Source organism: Rattus norvegicus, chromosome 4 (genome assembly GCF_021556685.1).
Source record: "Rattus norvegicus strain SHRSP/BbbUtx chromosome 4, alternate assembly SHRSP_T2T, whole genome shotgun sequence".
NCBI classification, from domain to species: Eukaryota; Metazoa; Chordata; class Mammalia; order Rodentia; family Muridae; genus Rattus; species Rattus norvegicus.
Genome location: NC_141537.1, coordinates 67852549 through 67873358, shown reverse-complemented (window position 1 = coordinate 67873358; position 20810 = coordinate 67852549). Strand labels below are relative to the sequence as shown.

The 20810-nt window shown below is 42.6% G+C and overlaps 1 protein-coding gene across 6 annotated transcripts in view; it reads right to left on the bottom strand.

The window, feature by feature from the left end:
• Ift56 (intraflagellar transport 56) overlaps nucleotides 1–7296 on the bottom strand; it is a 57900-nt gene extending 50604 nt beyond the window's left edge. For 5 of the 6 annotated variants that reach the window (XR_015685762.1, XR_015685760.1, XR_015685763.1 and 2 more), the window contains exons 1-4: nucleotides 7189–7292; nucleotides 6596–6733; nucleotides 3278–3370; nucleotides 1339–1453 (exon numbers count right to left, since the gene is read on the bottom strand). Coding sequence is in view for 2 of the 6 variants with exons in the window: in XM_087658673.1 (XP_087514799.1) it covers nucleotides 1339–1453; nucleotides 3278–3370; nucleotides 6596–6733; nucleotides 7189–7191 (349 nt within the window). In the remaining 4 variants the exon portion in view is untranslated. 6 annotated transcript variants of the gene reach the window in all.
• Nucleotides 7297–20810: the final 13514 nt, after the last annotated feature.

Genomic DNA, 20810 nt, shown 5'->3' with positions numbered 1-20810 from the left:
TCTCAATTCCTCCTGAAATCCTATTCTAGAATTATACTCCCACATTTTCCTAAATCCAGAATTATATTCCCATATCTTCCTCCACACCAGTCCACTGTATTCCAGGGATCTTCTACCACAGTTCAGTACCACCCTCAAACAGGCATCGAAGAAAAAGGCTAAACTCCTTTCAAGTTCCAGTCTTGTTTGTAGTCTTGTCAATTTTCCATTCTGGATAACCAATTCTCTATCTCTTTTACAGAACAGTATCATACTTCAATGCATGAAGAAATGAAAAAATGTATGTAAGTATGGAAATGAAGTTGGCTGCTGTGAGCAGCCTTCCTGTGCCCGCCAAGTGTCCCAATGCACACTCTTAGAAACATGAGAGAGTTAGTGCCCTAAGGGACCTGGTGAGTGATTCCATTTGGAAAAATTACACTAGTGTATAAGAAAAACAGGGTACAAATTAAAAGTGGTTTAAAGTTCCCCATTTTCCTTGAAAAATGGGTAAGTCTTATACATGTAAATATGAATTCTACCCTGAAAATTATTTTCCCCAACCATTTCTTTTGGTGGTGGTGGGAACAAGATCTCTCTGTATAGCTTTGACTATCCTAGAACTCACTCTGTAAACCAGGCTGGTCTTGAACTCAGAGATCCACCTGCCTCTGCCTGCAGAGTGAGTGCTGAGACTAAAGGCATGTGCCACCACAGCCAGCTTCCTTACAATGTCTTAATCAATATTCCCCTGCCCCCTTTCTCTACATTTCCTTAAGCTTCATTTGATTTGCACTCTAATTATCTTTCATCTTTTTTCATGGGCCCTCTTTACCTACAAGTTTGCTAACAACTCTTCTTCAGTGGCTTTAACAAGCGTCTATGATGGGGAGCCCACCAGGATCCTGAGGTGGGGATCAGCTGGCTTCCAAGCTTCTCACTGTGAGCAAGAGCCCCATAGCCCCATAGTAGAGTGGCTTGGGAAGTGCTCCTAACCACTGGCCTCACCTGAAGGCCGCCTGTGGCCTCTGAAGCCACCTTGTTTCATCTTATCCCAGCAAGGGACTAACTTCCATAGCTATTGAAATCTGCGAATAGCCAAGTGACTTTCAGCTCTCGTGTCTGTTGTTGGGGTTGAGGTTTACTTCTGTGGCAGAGTATTTGTCCAACAAGCATTTAGCCTTGGACTAAGTCTCCAACACCCAGAAAAAAATTGCAAAGATTGTAAGACTGGATTTAAAAAGAAAGTTTCAACTGTAAATTGAAGTATCTATAAGACACACACTTTAGAAGCAGAGATAAAGTTAGGTACAAAGCAAAGACTAATCGTGAGTACCATACATAAAGTGCCCATTTTACCTTTAAACCCAGCAGCTTCTGCTTGTTTATACATTCCAAGGAAAAAGTAGGTGCAGGCCAAGTTTACCCACACTTCCGGGTTGCAATTCTCCTCCTTCGCCGCGTTTTCGTATTCCTGAAACAGACATTTAGTGATGTCCTTTCTCGACAGTAAAGCAAATTCTCTAGGGTGGAAGGATTCTCTCTCACAGAGCAGCCTACACTCTGGGGATCCTACAGCTCCTCAGCCGTTATCTACCAGAAGAGGTTACACTCATATGTGATTCTACCCAGACAGAACTCTTGCACACAGAATTTACACTTTTTTTCTTGTACATGAAATTTACACTTTGGTTTATCCTCATTTTAAAATGTCTTAGAAACCTTCAGAAATGAAAACAACCGGAATATATTTTGGTAACTTAAAAAGACATGTGATGGGGCTTCTGGAGAGATGGCTAAGAACACTGGCTGTTCTTGCAGAGGACCCAGGTTCGATTCTCAGCAGCCACATGATGGCTTACAATCATCTGAACCTCCAGTTCAAAACACCCAATGTCCTCTTGGCCTCTGCAGGTACCAGGCATGAACCTGGTTCCCATGCACACGTGCAGGCAAAACACGATAGTCATACACCTAAAATAAATAAATAAATAAATATAAAAATCATCTTTAAGTGACTGTGAGATACAGAGGTATAGGTCAGTGATAGAATGCACACCTGACATGTACCAGACCGAGTCAGTCTCATGTGAATGCTAACATGCTCAGAGTCTCATTAGCATACATGAAAAAATAAAGGGCAAGTAAGATACAAACTCCCATGCCAGACCATACAGTCTTTCTTGTTTATAAAGTTACTTTTGGATAGTATTTAAAATCATTTTAAAATACTAACTTATATTATACATAAATGATACTATCAAATGTATTAAATACTCAGAGTATATTGGAGTCCTATATGTGGTCACAGTATTATTTTACTTTATTCATTATATAGCAAAGTGAGAAGTTGAGCAGAAAACTTCTATATAAATATTTGCCTATTTATTTATTTATTTATTTATTTATTTATTTATTTATTTATTTATTTATTCTTTGAGGCAGGGTCTCTCTTTGTAGACCTGAGTATCCTGGAACTCAGTATCTTGACCTCAGAGTGAGGTCACTCTGTAGACCAGGCTGTCCTCAAACTCAAAGATCTGCCTGCCTTCGCCTCCCAAGTGCTGGGATTATTTTTTAAAATTAGCTTACAAGCTAGCACACTTCCCTACAGCATTTTCATGGATGGTTTTTATCGACCGTCTCCTTATCTCCTCCTTTAGCCTATCTTCTGACCCCTCACTGCATACCCTCCAAACACCCCCGCCCCCGGGGAGTTCCTCCTCCACCTTCATACTGAGCAGAATAAGGTAGAAAACCCCAGTCATTAGACACTGACACATCGACTGACTCAGTGACTTAGGTAAAGCACTGCTTGTACTACCCATCTGCCAGCCTGGCTTCACTGCACAGCTCAAATACCTGGCTGGTGCCCTTAACAACCTGCTCCTGCCACCGACTGCCGTTGCAGCATCTGGCTTGCCTGCACCACGTTATGGTTTTAGAGTCGAGATGAGAATACAACCTGGACTGAGGCCCTTCAGGAGCTGTCCTGGCTTCAGTCCACAGTGAGAGCGCCTCTCTTCCACCCTCACGAGTGTATCAGAGTGCTTATTCCAAAAGAACTCCTAAGTAGTATTCCATGTGCTCAGTTACCTTCCCCACCTACTGAATCAGGTCAGTAAGAAGGCTCAGTGGTCAGGGTCAGTGGATCCTGTATGAAAAGACATAGGATTGGGGAAGGCAGATAGGGCAATTTCTTTCTTCTTGCTTTGTTTCCTCTGGCATTGTTTGGCTGCTACCATGAGTACACACCATATAGTGTCATTGTAAACACTGCGGGATCTCCCCCACTAACCTCCAAAGCTCTCTTGTAGTCACCCAGGTGAAAAGCACAGTAGCCAATCCATAAGTTAGTGTCCTCTTCTTGCTCCCCAACATGGCGTTTGAACTTCACATTAAAATTTCATGAAAAAAAATACAAAAAAGGTTTTGTTAATAAAGACTTTGGGGTGTTTTGCTTTGTTTTGTAAAGGTATGCTGGGTTACTGTTAAACAACCAGAATGCTACTAGAAGCTGGACAACACACAGCTCAATTAAGCCACTTCTGACAGGCGTTGGCACAGTCATGTTCTAATTGGCATACAACTCCATTTTTCCCCAAGACATTCTGGATTTGTTTTTCTGTGTTTGCTAGCACCTTACTCCAGAAGTATGTGAGTTACCTAATAATTCTGGATGATGGCCCAAAACTATATAAAACATTTAGAGCCAAATAACCAAAGGTTAGAGGCCAAGCAATGATTCTAAGGTCCCAGGGCCACTCTCTGTACTAATGGGACTTAAATTCATGTCTGCCTCCACAGTTCAGGCTCCCACCACTGGGCTCTGCTGCATCCAATCTCACATGTCCATCTGCTTCTGTTAGTACACACACGCACACGCAAACAATCCATAAATCTTCTCGGGGTTGGGGATTTAGCTCAGTGGTAGAGCACTTGCCTAGCAAGCGCAAGGCCCTGGGTTCGGTCCCCAGCTCCGGAAAAAAAAAAAAGAAAAAAAAAAAAAAAAAAAAAAAAAAAAAAAAAAAAAAAGACCATAAATCTTCTCTGAAGACAGGCCAAAAAAGCATTGTTAGCCTCAGGCTAGCTTACAGACTAGAAGAGCTAAAGATGTCCAGAAGACAGTCTTATTTGGGCCCATTATAAAATTTTAGGGGGCTGGAGAGATGGCTCAGAGGTTAAAAGTACTGGGTGCTCTTCCAGAGGTCCTGAGTTCAATTCTCAGCAACCACATGGTGGCTCACAACCATCTGTAATGAGATCTGGTGCCCTCTTCTGGTGTGTCAGAAGACAGTGACTGTGTGTTCACATTGAATGAATGAATGAATGAATGAATGAATGAATCTTTTTAAAAAGACTTAGAATTTCTTGGCTAAGACCCTCACCAAAACAACTTAGGGAAGTGGACACGAGTGTAAATGCCTAGCTGGACGTGATGCACATCCTTAATCCAAGCATGCAGGAGGCAGAAACAGATGCATTTTATGAGTTCAAGACCTGACTGTTCTACATAGTAAGTTTAAGGCCTGCTTAAACAGAGATCTTGTCTCAAAGACAAACACAGGGCTTCTTTGGTTGTAAAGTGAGTTTCTTATATGGAGGTAATAGTATATAGATTGCAAGCAGGCCAGCCTTCAAGTCCCTGCCCAGACTTGCTTCAATATGAATGGTAACCTGGAATTTAGGCTAAACAAACCCTCACCTCCCCTAAGCTTTTTGTTTGCTGCACTGTTTTGGTTTTGCTTTGTTTTCATCTTTAATCATCTCAGTATTTTTATTTTTTTAATAAAAAAATTGTATTTACTTAGGAGGATTCAGAATGTCAAGAAAACAGTCACTTTTTTTTTTTTTTGCAATTACAGAGTGGTATTCAGTTAACAGAACAGAACAACAAATATCTTCATATAAGCTGCATCAGAGACAACTGAAGATAAAGAAAAAACGAGAAAAAAATAAATAAATAAACAAAACCAAACTGCTGTCCCCATATATAACTAATTTGTGTTGTGCACCAACAAGAACCTGCTTTACATTTCCATGCCAATTTACCACCCCCAGACTGTACCAGGCAAGGTTAGTGGCTATTGAGAATACAACCAGGACAGGGCTAGCTAAAGACACACTTGGTAGTGTGTTAACTATACAAAAAGACACTGTACAGTTTAAAAACAAATCTGACACAGCCTTTTTCTTTAAAAGGAGTTGTGTACAAGGGGTTAAATGCTTTATAGACAAGAAAAAAAAAAACCTGCGCTAGAACCAACTTATTCATCATCATCATCTTTATCCTCATCTTCCTCTTCTTCATCCTCCTCGTCGTCTTCCTCTTCCTTCTTTTTCTTGCTCCTCTCAGCCTTGACCACCCCCTTTTTCGCTGCATCAGGTTTTCCTTTAGCTGTGTAGGCAGCTGTATCCTTCTCATACTTCTCCTTCAGCTTGGCGGCCATCTTCCCATAGGGCTGCTTGTCATCCGCGGCAGTGTTGTTCCAAATCTCTCCTCGTTTCTTTGCAATATCACCAATGGATAAGCCAGGATGCTCGCCTTTGATTTTTGGGTGTTACTCAGCACAGAACAAGAAGAAGGCCAAAGGGAGGCCTCTGGGGGCATTGGGGTCCTTGAACTTCTCTTTGGTCTCCCCTTTGTGGGATGTAGGTTTTCATTTCTCTTTCATGACGAGCCTTGTCAGCCTTTCCCATGCCTTCAAATTTCCCCTTCTCTTTAGCAGACATGGCCTTCCACTTCTCTGAGCCCTTCTTGGAGAACTCTGAGCAGTTGACAGAAGCATCCGGCTGCTTCTTCTTGTGCTCCTCCCAGCAGGTTTGCACAAAGAATGCATGTGAGGACATTTTGCCTCTCAGCTTCTTAGGATCTCCTTTGCCCATGTTCAGTTGATTTTCCTCCAAGAGGCACAGAGTTGCCCAGTGCCCAACTGGCTCTCACTTGCCCCAGCACTGTTTCTATGGAGCTCAATGTACTGCCGTATTTTTACTTTTAATTTGGTGTGTGCATACACTTGCTGCTCTTCATGAGGACCCAAGTTCACTTCTTAGAACTCTCCTAAGGCAGTTCACAACTTTATGTAACTCTAGGTCTAGGGCATCCAGTTCTTCTGGCCTCTGTGGGGATCTGCATTTGGGTGCACAGACCCACATGCAGACACAAACTAGACATAATTTTTTAATGTTTCAATATGAAAATGCAAGGGGAATACGTGTGGGTGGGAGGATTTATTTAATTTTATGTGCGCAAGTATTTTGTCTTCCTGTTTTGTCTTCATGTTTGTCTATGCACTATACGTGTTTCTAGTGTTGAGGGAAGCCAGAAAGCCTTAAATCCCCTGACATTTTAGTTACTAATGGCTGTGGGCAGGCATATGGGTGCTGGGAATTTAAGTCCTCTGGAAGAGCAGCCAGTGTTTTTAACTGTCGAGCCATCTCTCCAGTCCAAAATATTTTATGTTTTATCAGGTTCATAGTTAGCTTGGAGTTTGGAATGTGTCTGGTTATATTTGTCTGGATTACCCATAATGTGCTCACCTGTTCCAATAGCATAGCAATCAGCGTTCAACCCACCATTCACCAGACTTAGAAGTAAACCTTCTTTGGACATTACCTCCAATAGGGTAATAGCGCCAGTGAAATCTCTTTGCGAAAGTAGATCCTCTAGTTTTGGAATCTTCCTCCCTTTCTTCTTTCTTTTGTCAGTGTGTGGTGACTCCCCACCCACAGCGGGTTTGGCCCTTGAAAGCATCTGTAAAACAAATAGCAAAGACTTCTATCAAAAACCAGTTTTAAACTGAGAGTAACAGCTCTCAGTCAGCTCTATAATCCCATCCTTACCATCAAACCCTAGGAAGTCTGTTCAGATTCGCATTTTACTAAAAGGACCCAGAAGGGTCTGAAGGGGAACCGAAATAGCTACTTCGAACAACTTTATCCATAACAAACACTCACGCAACTTATACCATCTCGGCTTTCCATTTTTCCCAGTTCACAATCTAGTATCTGGAAATGAAGAAGCAGGAGGGAAGAGAACATAGGGGTATACTTCTTCGCATCTCTCCCTATTCCCTGTAGAAACACTGGAGGGATAAGGGTTGCCCTCTAGAGACACACCTAGATTCTATACAATAGTGTGTTGAGAGCTCTAAGACCAAGTACAAACCTATTGGAAATCCCCCACCCTTACTATTCAGAGCCACTAACCATCTTGGCGTTGGTCCTGTGAGCCCCCGGCTGAAGATAGTCTGCAAAAGCTGTGCTTCGGCGAGTTGCCACATCCACACAGAGAGCTCCGTCTCCACGGCAACGCCGCCGGGAGGCTGGTCCTTCCGAGAGAAGAGCTCGCCCGGGCACCAGTGCACCCAGCTTCTTGGTTCCCTGTGTTTCCGAAGCTGAGAGAATAGATGTTTCTCTCAAGGGAGCGGATCCTTGTTCTTTGTGCTGAGGAGGAAAATGTGGTTGTGTCTCTGCTTAGGAATGTAGCTTAGGAAAAGGCGACTTAGAATTACTATTACAACTAGGAAGTATATTTCAAATGCAAGTTTCTTGGGAAGGTAATTTTCAAGGACCACTTCCGTTTTGCCTTGGTTGAGGATGACAGCAGCCCGGCTGCCTGGTACTTTGTCTCTGTTTTCTGCTGATACCTGCTGAACCAAAAGATAGTTTGGAGGCAGAAGTGATACCAAAATATTTCTTCGAGACAATGTTAATCCAAAATATGGGAGGAGAAAGACCACCACCACTAATAATGTGACCAAATTAATTAAAGCAAGATTTTTTATTCCTTTACACAGGCTGCCTCTCTCTAAGGCCAGTTTGGAGAGATCAGCATTGGATGTGAGAAAACAAGGTTTTATAGAGCTTAGGGGTGGGGTGTCGAAATGGGGAAAAATAGGAGTGAGGGGTGTTACAGAAACTGAACATAACGATAACAAGTAATAACAAGTTAGTCCAAACTACCTCTTGAAACAGTCGTAGCAGCCACAACAAGGTAGTCATATAACCTTTTGGAACAAAGACAGGGTTGCAGGATGGTTCTAAACAACTTTTAGAAACAAAGACATGACCGCCATTCCTGGGACAGGCAGTACAGAACCATTTGAAGTTAAGGCTATAGGAGAAGTATAGCCTAATCCTTGAGAAACAGAGGTTTATTCATGAACAGGAATGAGCCTACTTTGTCAGTTACTATAAGGTGACTTCTTTTTTATTTTAATGAATTTATTTATTATATATGGGTACACTGTAGCTGTCTTCAGACACACCAGAAGAGGGCATCAGATCCCATTACAGATAGTTGTGAGCCACCATGTAGTTGCTGGGATTTGAACTCAGGACCTCTGGAAGAGCAGACAGTGCTCTTAACCACTGAGCCTTCTCTACAGCCCCTATAAAGTGACTTCTGTTTGTCTTGCTTTGCTTTGCTTTTTGTTTTGTTTTTCAAGATAGGGTTTCTTTGTGTAACATCCCTGTCTGTCCGGGAACTCTTCTTTGTACGCCAGGCTGGCCTGGAACCCACAGAGATCTGCCTGCCTCTGCCTACTAAGTGCTGGTATTAAAGGTGTGTGCCACCATGCCGGGTTATAAATTGGCTTTTAAGTCTAAGACGGAGGCAGCCTGGTTTTTCAACACACCTGCACACAATTAGAAACTGTAAAAATGCATGCACAATTAAAGCAAGAATGGAGTATTTACTCCAGACCATCGTTAATTTAGCTGCAAAAAAATATTTTTAAATACTAGAATTGTGGAATGTTGGAGCTAGAAGGGACCTTAAAGGACACTTTTAGGATGAGCAGATCCACTAAAGGCCTAAAATTTTAACAACTTGGGTGAAGTTGTGTAATTGTTACATAGTTAAATAGCCCTTTTGGAGACTCACTGTACTATAAATGTATGAAGGGACATGTGACATCTTCGATTCCTTCACATAGTCATCTCTCTCCAGCCTTCGTGTCTCTTCTCACATCTGCAATCTGTCGGTGAGCGAATGACTTCTGTCTTTACATATACACTTTTGTATATACACAAACAAATTGGTATGCAGAGAGGTATGGAAAGGCCAGTATGTACACTTTAAAGATGCCCAGATGGACCAGCACTCCACTTAAAATTCTTTTGTTTCCAAATCTTAGAAATATTCCTATTTTCAATAAAAATCTCCAAAAAAGTATTTTAGTTGCTTTTTATAGTGTGACATAGGTGACAGATCCCTTAGTTGTGACAGTCAAATAATTATAACATAATCTTTTAAAAGTACAACTCAGTATATTTTAGAGTATTCACAACACTATATTTCTTTTTAGTCTTAAATTCTGGATCATCCCAGGAAGCAACCTTACAAGGGTGCTGTAGAAATGGCTCAGCCATTAAGAGCACTAATTGCTCTTCCAGAGGTCCTGAGTTCAATTCCTAGCAACCACATGGTGGCTCACAACCATCTGTAATGTTATCTGATGCTCTCTTCTTGTATGTGGGTGTACACGCAGGTAGAGCACTCATATACATAAATAAATAAATCTTTCTTAAGAAATCAAAGAAACCCTACAATGCATAGCAGACATTCATCACTTTGCATTCTCACTCTCTCACTCTCTCTAGACCATTCATCTGTTTTCTGTCCCTGGTAGTTTGACTGTGCTGAACATTTCATAGAAATGAAACCATACAAAGAAGAACCATGTTCCATATGTCCAAATATTGACAATCAGCCCAGAAAAATTATTAGCTAAAATGTTTTATCATCGGGGTTGAGGATTTAGCTCAGTGGTAGAGCGCTTGCCTAGCGAGCCCAAGGCCCTGAGTTCAGTCCCCAGCTCCGAAAAAAAAATGTTTTATCATCTATCTTGACAAATACAACAAAATATAGAAGTTTGGGCTCTAGTTTAGAAATATCAGAATTCTTTGATAGGTGGGGCACTGCACAATTCTCAGCCTTCAACTCTCCACACCCCAAGCTGTAATATGCACTAAAAGGGCTTTGTGCATCACTGTGGACCCTTGAGGAGTCAACAAATTCAGACTCTAGGCATCCACTTATCCTAGAAGTTGTTATACTCTTATATATCCCTCTAGGGTTCCTCAGACCCGGGGCAGAGCCCTTCTCAAGCATGCAGACTAGACGTTGCATGGGTAGGTTCAGTGTTCTAAGCATCTTGCTATAAAGGAGGGAGTACAAGACCTCAGCACTATAGATTCTAAGTAGTTTTGCAAACAGTGAGCATAGGACACAGAGCAGAGGCCTCTCTTGCTATGGTCTAAAGTTCGTGTTATTGATAATACTGTATGCCACTCTGTTGAATTTACTAAATTAGCTGAAATGATCCCTGATTTCTGAAAGGTTGTGGTATTGCTTTAAGTCTCTGCACCCTTGCAGAGGCTGTTTAAGATATGTTTTAGTTATAACGGACAGAAGACGGCCCTAGGTGTACTGGAAAAGTTATTTTTCCCAACGACAGCTGTAAGGATCACACCTGGTGTTACAAAATGTGACAACGTCAGCACAGGAAAGCAGATTACTGGGCGAGAGACAAAGTCAGGGTTTGCAGTTTTGTTATGGTTGGGAGAATACGGCAGTTTCTAAGGAGCTGTGTTACATGTCTAGACTGTGGGGAAGGTTGTGTGAATGTGTAACATTACCCAAAAAGTGTCCAGTTAACGCCAGTTGAGTATATCTGGAGACATAAACTGCATCCCATGAAATCTGATTTTGATTCTTTAAATGGTAATCTAGTTTTGAGCCCGAGGCAGTATTATCTTTTATTTTCTAGATTTATTATATATATATATATATATGAATACACTGTAGCTGTCTTCAGACACACCCGAAGAGGGCCTCAATCTCATTACAGATGGTTGTGAGCCACCATGTGGTTGCTAGGAATTGAAGTTAGGACCTCTGGAAGAGCAGCAGGGCTCTGAACCACTGAGCCATCTCTCCAGCCCCTCAAGGCAGTATTCATTTAAAGATTATTTATTTTGATATTTTGATTTTGTGTGTGTGTGTGTGTGTGTGTGTGTGTGTGTGTGTGTGTGTGCGCGCGCGCGCCTGTGTTTGTCTATGCAAGTGGCCACAGACACTACAAGAGGGTGTTGGACTCCCTAGATCTGGGATTACAGGCAGTCTTGAAATGCCTGATATGTGTTCTGGGAACTAAACCCTGCTCCTCTATAAGAACAGCATGTGCTCCTAACCACTGAGCCATCTCTCTGACTCTACAATAGGGTGTGCTTGAAACTTTATCTGTCCAGTTTTACCCCGATGCAGACTGACAACATCTGTGGTTCTCAGAATCCACTGTGGAAATTATGTCTCTGTTCTTGACAGAGCTTTGAGCTGCTGGGAGAATGTTAAGACACTGAAGAGTTTTGATCAGGCCTGGAAGGGACAGGAGGCTGAACTCAGCATTAGAACATTTGCCTAGCATGTGTGAGGCCCATAGTTTGATCCCCAGCACAGAAAAAAAAATAAGTTTGTACATTTCTCAGTACAGTATACTGGCTGGTTTTGTGTGTCAACTAGACACAAGCTGAAGTTATCACAGAGAAAGGAGCCTCAGTTGAGGAAATGCCTCCATGAGACCCAGCTGTAAGGCATTTTCTAAACTAGTGATAAAGGCAGACAGGACCCATTGAGGGTGGTGCCATCCCTGGGCTGGTGGTCTTGGGTTCTATAAGAGAGCAAGCTGAGCAAGCCAGGAGAAGCAAGCCAGTAAGAAACATCCCTCTATGGCCTCTGCATCAGCTCCTGCTTCCTGACCTGCTTGAGTTCCAGTCCTGACTTCCTTTGGTAATAAACAGCAATGTGGAAGTGTAAGCTGAATAAACCCTTTCCTCCCCAACTTGTCTCTTGGTCATAATGTTTGTGCAGGAATAGAAACCCTGACTAAGACAGTTGGCTTTTCTTAAGAGGAAAAAGAAAATCTCTTGAAAAGAAACCTCCATGTTTCCAAGCAGGGCAGTGGAAAGTAATCACAGCACCCAGAAGGAAAGAAAAGCCAAGTGGATTTCTGTGCATTTGAGGCCAGTGTGGCCTACAGAGTGAGTTCTAGGATAGCCAGGGCTACACAGTGAAACACTGTATCAAAAACCAAACAAGTTGGGTGCTGGTGGTGTGCAACTTTAATGCCAGCACTGGGGAGGCAGAGGCAGGCAGATCTCTAAGTTTGAGACCAGCCTGGTCTACAGAGGACAGCCAGGGCTACACATAGAAATCCTTTCTCGGAGTTGGGGATTTAGCTCAGTGGTAGAGCGTTTGCCTAGCAAGCGCAAGGCCCTGGGTTCAGTTCCCAGCTCCGAAAAAAAAAAAAAAAAAGAAAGAAATCCTTTCTCAAAAGAATAAACAAACACACAAACAAACAAAAAAATCCAACCACACAAAACAGAAATTTCTATGTTTCCATTATAGACAACAGTAATTTGTAATCTATTTAAGTGTTCTAAGCTTTTGCATTTTGTTCACTAGATTTATAAATATTTGTCAAAACAAATGTTTTGGGCTGAGGAAATGGCTCAGTTGTTAAAGTTCTTGTCCCACAAGAATAAGGACCCAAATTCTCGGATCTCCAGGGCCCACACAACAGACATGGTGTAGTGTTTCACCTCTGTGATCCAAGTGCTGGAGAGGTAAAGAACAGCGGACCCCACTCCATCTAGATGACCTGGTGAGTGCTGGTCAGGAACAGATGACATGTGTGCTGATGTCAGGGACAGATCTGTGCAGTTGATTCACTCTTACTTTCATGTGGGTTCTGGTGACTGGACTCAGGTTGTTAGGACATTGCTCCTTTTTCTGGGTGAATCCCACCCCATCCTGTGAACAGGCACACTTTACTTACATTTTCACATTATTTAAAACATTGATGCCTAGTAAGTTTTCAGAGCTTGGTGTTCCCCTTAGCCTCACACTCAGTGATCTGGGGGTTTGCAGCACAGCGTCAATCCTGTTCTGTCTTGTGATGGATTGAAAGAAGATACCAAACCGTGAGCAACTTCCTAGATCAACGGTTCTTAAACTGTGGGTTGTGATCATCCGAAGACATATTTCCAATGGTCTTGGGAACTGAGACACTGCTCAATAGCCAAATTATAGTTATGAAGTAGCAATGGCGATAACTTTATGCTCTGGGGTCAGCACAACATGAGGAACTGTATTAAAGGGTCACAGCATTGGGAAGGTTGAGAACCACTGTCCTAGATGTAGCATGCCACTGGCCCTGCCTTTGCCTGCAATTCTCATTTCTATTATGACTTTCTACACATTAGTTTTTATTTCATCACTACTTACTTTATCAATGAAAAGCACTGGTTTTATGAGTTATCAAGAAAACATGGGGTTGGGGATTTAGTTCAGGGTAGAGCGCTTGCCTAGGAAGCGCAAGGTCCTGGGTTCGGCCCCCAGCTCCGAAAAAAAGAAAAGAAAAAAAAAAAGAAAAGAAAAGAAAACACGTGGAGCTGGAGAGATGGCTCAGTGGTTAAGAGCACTGACTGACCTTCCAGAGGTCCTGAGTTCAATTCCCAGAAACCACAACCATCTGTAATTTTGATGCTAATTCCACTGCCCCTTGGACAGCTGCCTAGTCACGTACTCAGGAATCAGGTGACTTCACCAAAAACTTCTCCCCTATTGAATTTGTAAAATACAGGGGCAGGTACAGGATAGAAGGAGGCCTGTCATTGGAGGAGAAGGAAGGATGGGTGGGAGAGAAGTTTGAAGGAAGAGGAGGAGACTGGGAGAGAGGAGAAGAGACAGGAGGGAGAGAGAGCGAGAAACTGTGGCAGGATGATGGAGGCCGAAGTTAAGATTCCACTCTGTGTATTTACAGGTTGTTATTAATGTTCTCAAGGGATGGATGGTACCGGGCTTTGTATGTTTAATTGGGCAATTATATCTTACCAATTGGGTCTAAAATTATTGTGTTGTGTGTTCTTTTATGTGACAGTTTAGTGTAGGAAAGTATGTGGTGTCAAGAGACACTGGGCCACCGTGCAGTTGGGATGTTTCCGCCAAGATATCTAGCAGATATCTTGGGGCACTGTGGTGCTGGACCCAGCGAGGTAAAAGACAACAATACTTTTTTTTATTTTTTATAAGTTTACAACAGTAATGGAATCTGATGCAGTGTACAGTGTGCAATATACATAAAATAAATAAATAAATAAATAAATATTTTTTAAAAGGAAAGAAAAATGTGCATTAAATCAGAAGGCAAGGGCTGGAGAGATGACTCAATGGTTAAGAGCACTGACTGCTCTTCCAGACTTCAATTCCCAACAACCACATGGTGGCTCACAACCATCTGTGGGATCTGATGCCGCATTATGGTGTGTCTGAAGACAACTACAGTCATATATATGACAACTACTCATCATATATATTAAATAAATAAATAAATAAATAAAATCTTTTTTTTGGCCTTACCTTTTAATAAAATCTTTTTAAAAAAAAAATCACAAGGCAACACTGCTACACAATCCCAAAGTTGTCACAGTCGAGCTGTGAGCCAATGTCTTGACTCAGGCTGAACATCTCCTTTCCAAGTGGTTCATCCACATACTGGACAACTTAGCACTGATTGTTGGTGGGAGAGCTTAATTAGAGGTAGGGAGCAAAGAGGAAGCCCACAATGTTTTCATTTTAGGAGTCACTGTGTCATTTCAGATTACTGAGGTCACTCCTATGCAACTTGGAAGGAGACCACAGTCACTTGCAGACAAAACTCACTGGGAGCCAACTGGCTACTTGCGCTAGGCAGTTGTCATCAAGTTAATCCCACCCAAGGACGTCATCATCCCCATTTCTTCTGCTTTCAAACTAAGGCATAGAGAGTAGTGCTGCTGAGAGGGGGGCATGCAGCCTGAAGTTCCTCATTTCAACTCCAACAAGAAAGTCTAAATCTGTACTGAGAGAATGACTGGCCCTTCTCTGTGGTTAGAGCTTTGTTCTCTAGTTAACCATGTTTCATTAGCTAGGGAAAATTCCTGGCCATCCCCTGCTTCTGTCCTCTCCGTCACCTGATCATGTGACTAATGCCTCTCCCAACTCCTTTACCTCAGTGGAACATCTGTTTGGCGTGGACTTTGGACATTCCATCTGCCTCCACCCAGTTATGTGTGCACTTTTGATTTCTGTGACTTAGCTGACTCATCGGTCTGGGTGTCTGCTTCCTTCTGATTGGTCGTTTAGCTGATTCCTATTGCTCTCTATTCCAGTATGTCCTCACACCTCCAGTTTTGCGCTCCTCACAGATTTACCAGAAAAACATGTTAAACAATGAAGAACAGGGGCTGGAGAGATGGCTCAGCAGTTAATACCACTGGCTGTTCTTCCAAAGGTTCTGAGTTCAATTCTCAGCAACCACATGGTGGCTCATGACCACTTATAAAGAGCACTCATAAATAAAGAAAATAAACTTAAAAAATAAACAAGGACAATGAAGAACAACAACTAAAACCCCAAGAATAATAGACAAAAATCAAGAGCAATGAAACAGCAAACTCGGGTTGGGGATCCAGCTCAGTGGGGGTTGGGGATTTAGCTCAGTGGTAAAGCGCTTGCCTAGCAAGGGAAAGGCCCTGGGTTCGGTCCTCAGCTCTGGAAAAAAGAAAGAAAGAAAGAAAGAAAGAAAGAAAGAAAGAAAGAAAGGAAGGAAGAAAGAAAGGAAGAAAGAGCAAACTCTAGTGTTCTGAGAAAAAAAAATCCCCTTCCTTTCCCTTCCCTTGTCAGCCCCCTGGAATGAGTAATCTACATTCGGTAATTCTCCTTCTTGACTATACACATTTTGATTGGCAAGCTTACCCATCCAAGAAAACTATGCACTAAGCTGGAATATAATGTTGAATATAAGAGTATTTGTTGATTTAACAACTCATGCTCAGAGCACCAGGTTCACTATCCTGGCAAGTCCACTGCTTGGATAGTTCCCCAAAGCTGGAGCTTGAGAAAATGAATATACATACAGACTGCAGAAGAGAGAAACGAAATAGTCATATTTGAAATAAATATACTACTTTAGCCCTGGATAGCCATCTGAAGGTTGTACGCTACAGCGTGGCTCAGAGGAACTACATTCATGGAGGCTGTCAGAAACACACTAAGAGGAGGTACACCAGGGTCCCTAAGTTCAGTGGTCTGCGCAGTCAGCTATGTGGGAGTCTGGATAGGAAGGAGTAGTGGGGAATTCAAGGCCAGCTTGGGCAGCACAGTAAAAATCAAGAGAGAGCAAACAACCCTCCAGAGACCCATTGCTGATTTTCCCAGTGGGACATAACTGATGGGCTGTGGAGCTGTCTTCAGAGTTGACTCCTGACAGCAGCAGCAAGGATTCTAGGATCTCTAGGATTGTAGCTAATCCCAGGCACTTGACAGCAAGAGCTGGAGAACCATAATAACAAAGCATATCGTAGGAGACGAGAGGCTGGAGAGATGGCTCAGCGATTAAGAGCACTGGCTGCTCTTCCAGAGGTCATGAGTTCAATTCCCAGCAACCACATGGTGGCTCACAACCATCTGTAATGAGATCTGGTGCCCTCTTCTGGCCTGCAGTCACATATGCAGGCAGAATGCTGTACATAAAATAAATAAATCTTTTAAAAAAGGGCACGCTCTGCTCTGTAAAGAACTTGGGGATTGTAACAGAACAGTTTCCCAAGGAAGAAAAGAGATAGATGGTCCACAGTGTGCAGTTTAGTACAGGCCCTCAGTAAAAAAAAAAGGGGGGGGGGGGCGGGAGTAAGCTAGGTGGTGGTGGCACGTGCTTTTAATCCTGGTGGAGGCAGGCAGTTCTCTGTGAACTGGAAGCCAGCTGGTCAACAGAGCTGGTTCTAGGTCAGCCAGAGCTAAGCAGTGATATTCTAGCTCAAAAAAAAAAAAAATGAGATGGGGGTGGGGTGAGGAGGGTTTAAAACCAGTGGCATGAGTTGGGCATTTAGCTCAGTGGTAGAGCGCTTGCCTAGCAAGCACAAGGCCCTGGGTTCGGTCCCCAGCTCCAAAAAAAACAAAAAAACAAAAAACAAAAAACAACAACAACAACAACAACAAAAAAAAACAGTGGCATGTATCTTCAATTTCAGCACTCAGGAGTCAGAGGTAGGGGAAGTCTCTCTTGAGTTTGAGGCCAGCCTGGTCTACATAGAGTTCTAGGATGGCTGGAGCTACACAGAGAATCCCTGTCTATAAGGAGCAGGGGGATGGTGAATAAGGAGAGATATATTGACGGCACAGGCCTACAACATGATGTATGAGCAGACAACGTTGACACGCTCACTCAAGGAGAAATCACAATTATTTGTTTACTAAAACTGTTCAGTTTCAGACTGACTGAGCTGAAGAGATGACCATGCCCACTGTGGGAACAACTCTAATATTCCACGATGTACTATGATAATTCTACCAATTCTCTTCCCCTTGTCACCAATAACACTAGAATTGTTATACGGTATAGGGACACAACTCCACAGGACAGCTTTTTAGAGACTTCTACCTAGGGGAAAACTGGACTTCAACAAAGAAATGAATTTCAAGGTGGATTTATTGAAAGCAGAAAGAAAGGTGTTTCAAGAGAGTAAAACATACCTGTAGGCTTAGATTTTGCAAAAACTCCTTTAATAAGAGTTCTTTTATATATGTATATCATTTATTTTGCCTGCATGCATGTCTGTGTGAGGATGTTGGATCCCTTGCAATTGGAGTTACAGACAACTGTGAACTGCCATGTGGGTAGAAAGAATTGAATCTGGGTCCTCTGGAAAAACAAGTTAGTGCTCTTTATTTTATTTTATTTTATTTTATTTTATTTTATTTTATTTAGCATGTGAGTGCTCTGCTGCATATATATGTATATGCCTGAAGAGGGCATAACTGAACCCAGGACCTCTGGTAGAGCAGCCAGTGCTCTTGAATGCCGAACCATCTCACCAGCCCCTAATAAGAGTTCTTAAACTCTGTCATGGTTTGAATATGCTTGGCCCAAGGACTGGCACTATTTGGAGGTGTGGCTTTGTTGGAGTAGGTGTGTCACTGTGGGCGTGGGCTTTGAGAACCCTCATCCTAGCTGCCTGGAAGTCAATATTCTGCTAGCAGCCTTTAGATGAAGATGTAGAACTCTCATCTCTCCCTGCTCTACGCCTGCCTAGACACTGCCATGCTCCCAAATCCATAATATACTGAACCTCTGAACCTGTAAGCCAGCCCAATTAAATTCCCTTCTAAGAGTTGCCTTGGTCATGGTTTTTGTTCACAGCAGTAAAACCCTAACTAAGACACTCTTTAACACCTCAGAGATAGTTTAATAGGGCAAAAGGAGATGGAGACCTGTTTAGAAATAGTTCTTTGGGGTTGGGGATTTAGCTCAGTGGTAGAGCACTTGCCTAGCAAGTGCAAGGCCCTGGGTTCGATCCCCAGCTCTGAAAAAAAGAAAAAAGAAAAAAAAAAGAAATAGTTCTTTGGGGCGATTCCCATCTTTTTTGTCAGGATATCAGCAGTTAAGTTTACATGAGTCAGCAGCAGTAGCTCCATTCACTCACAAACACCACTCACTCATGGGGAATGGGCTGTTTGATCCAGAAGAAACCTCCAGGCTCTGCCAATAGGCCCAAGTCCACAGAAGCAGCAAGAAGCCACTGGAATATCACAAGAAGTTCTTTGGTGCATTTTTTTTTCTCTACAAAGTCACAATGAGTGAAGATCAGCAAAGAAGTCAAGGAGAACCAATGCCACAGCATCGCCACTGTGTGCTAGGTTATACTTATATTCTTTTCAAACAATACGCATTCTCAAGTATCAGTGCCTGGGTATGTGTAAATGAATTTTTCCAGGCAGCTTCCAAAAAAAAAAAAAGCAAACATCCTCTCATAAAAAAGTCACATGATACAACTGAGTCTCTAAAGAAAGCAGAACTTTCCATTTCATACACCTCACAGGACCAGGGCGGAGCCTTAAGGAGTCATAATTAGTTGCCATTTTCTGAATCCTCACTGTATGTCTAAGATCACCACACTCGGATGTTACACTCTTCCTGGCATCTGATTCCGAAGGACTAAGAGCTGGCTACTGTAGTGTGGCAGCAAACTGAATCATCTGACACGGTGACAGTACTGTGGGGGGGAGGGTTTTACACTTCCAACGGTTGCTAAGCAAACTACTTTTCTAACATTGTTCAGGGATATGATTTGTTTCATTTGCTTTTCTTCTTAGAAAGATTTGTTTTATTTTTAATTACGTGTGCGTGTCTGTGTGAGTATGTGTATGTGTGAGTATGCATTGTAGATGCCCTCAGAGCCCACAAGAGGGCTTTAGCTAGAGGTACAGAAAATTGTCATCCACCCAGAGTGGGTGCTGGCAAAAGAACTTTGCAAGAACACGAACCCTCTTGACCCCTGAGCCACCCCTCCAATCCCAAGGGTAAAATTTGTAAGCAGGTTAAAAATCAAATAAGTTTTCTCAGCAATCAGAGTTGTAAATTGAATCTCTGAGGGGCATTTAGTCTAAGAGAGGGGAGCACTAGGAACAAACACTTATAGGCCATGTTAGCCCCAAGCAAGCAGAATATAATTACTGTCTTTGTCACTTTTGATTGAAATGTATTTGGGAGGGCATTATTTGACCCTAAGTGAGCACAATTTGCTTATCGTTTATAACAAGGTGCCTTTCGGGAAATGGGTTGTCTTAGTGTTTTCCTGCTGTGAACAAGCACCAAGACCAAGGCAACTCCTATAAGAACAGCACTTAGTTGGGGCTGGCTTACAGGTTCAGAGGTTGAGTCTATTATCATCAAAGCAGGAACACAGTAGCATCCAGGCAGGCATGGTGCAGGCAGAGCTGAGCGTTCTACATCTTCACCCAAAGGCAAACAGGAAAAGACTAGCTTCCAGGCAGCTAAGAAGAAGGTCTTAAAGCCCATGCTCATAGTAACACACCTACTTTAAGACTACACCTCCAAACAGTGCCACTCCCTGGGCCAAACATATTCAAACCACTACATTCCACACCCCAACAGCTTGTTCAAACACATGAGTAATGGGGGCTATACCTACACATAGCATGAAAACACACTTAGTCCAACTTTCAAAGCAGTCACAGTAGTCCCAACAATGTTAAAAGTCCAAAGTTCAAGGCTCCTTCTGAGATTCATCCAATCACTTAACTGTAATCCCCAAAGCAAGACAGGAAACCAGCTGGGCAAACTCCAAAGTCTGCATCTTCATTTCTGACATTAAACCAGTCTTCAGATCTTCAATTCTTTTTTTTTTTTTTTTATCTATGTTGACTGTAACAAACGCCTTTCTCCTGGTCTGGTTCCACTCTGTTAGCAGCTTTCCTCAGCAGACAGCTCATAGTTCTGGCATCTCAAAAATCTTGGAGTTTCCAAGGTAACTTCAATGTTACAGCTTCTTGTTTCAATATCTGGGATCCATACATGATCTTCTGGGCTCCTCCAAAGGGCTTAGGTCACTTCTCCAGCTCTGCCCTCTGTAGCACTCTAAGCTCAAGGTGATCCACTCGATTGCCACTGTTGTTCTTGGAGATCATTTCATGGTACTGACATTTCCAATACACTGGGGTCTTCTGCTGCATCTAGGCTTCACCAATAGCCTCTCACAGACTCTCTTCATGGTGTCAAGCCTCAATTCCTTTGCATGGGCCACCAACTACAACTGAGGCTGCACCTTCACCAATGGCCTTCCATGGCCTCTCACAGTGCCAAGCCTCAGCTGCTGTTCATGACCCCTTCATGTCTTCAAAACCAGTACCACCTGGGTGACTCTAACACATTACCAAGTACCAAGTGCAGAACAAAATACAACCTTGGCTAACTCTGGAACACAGC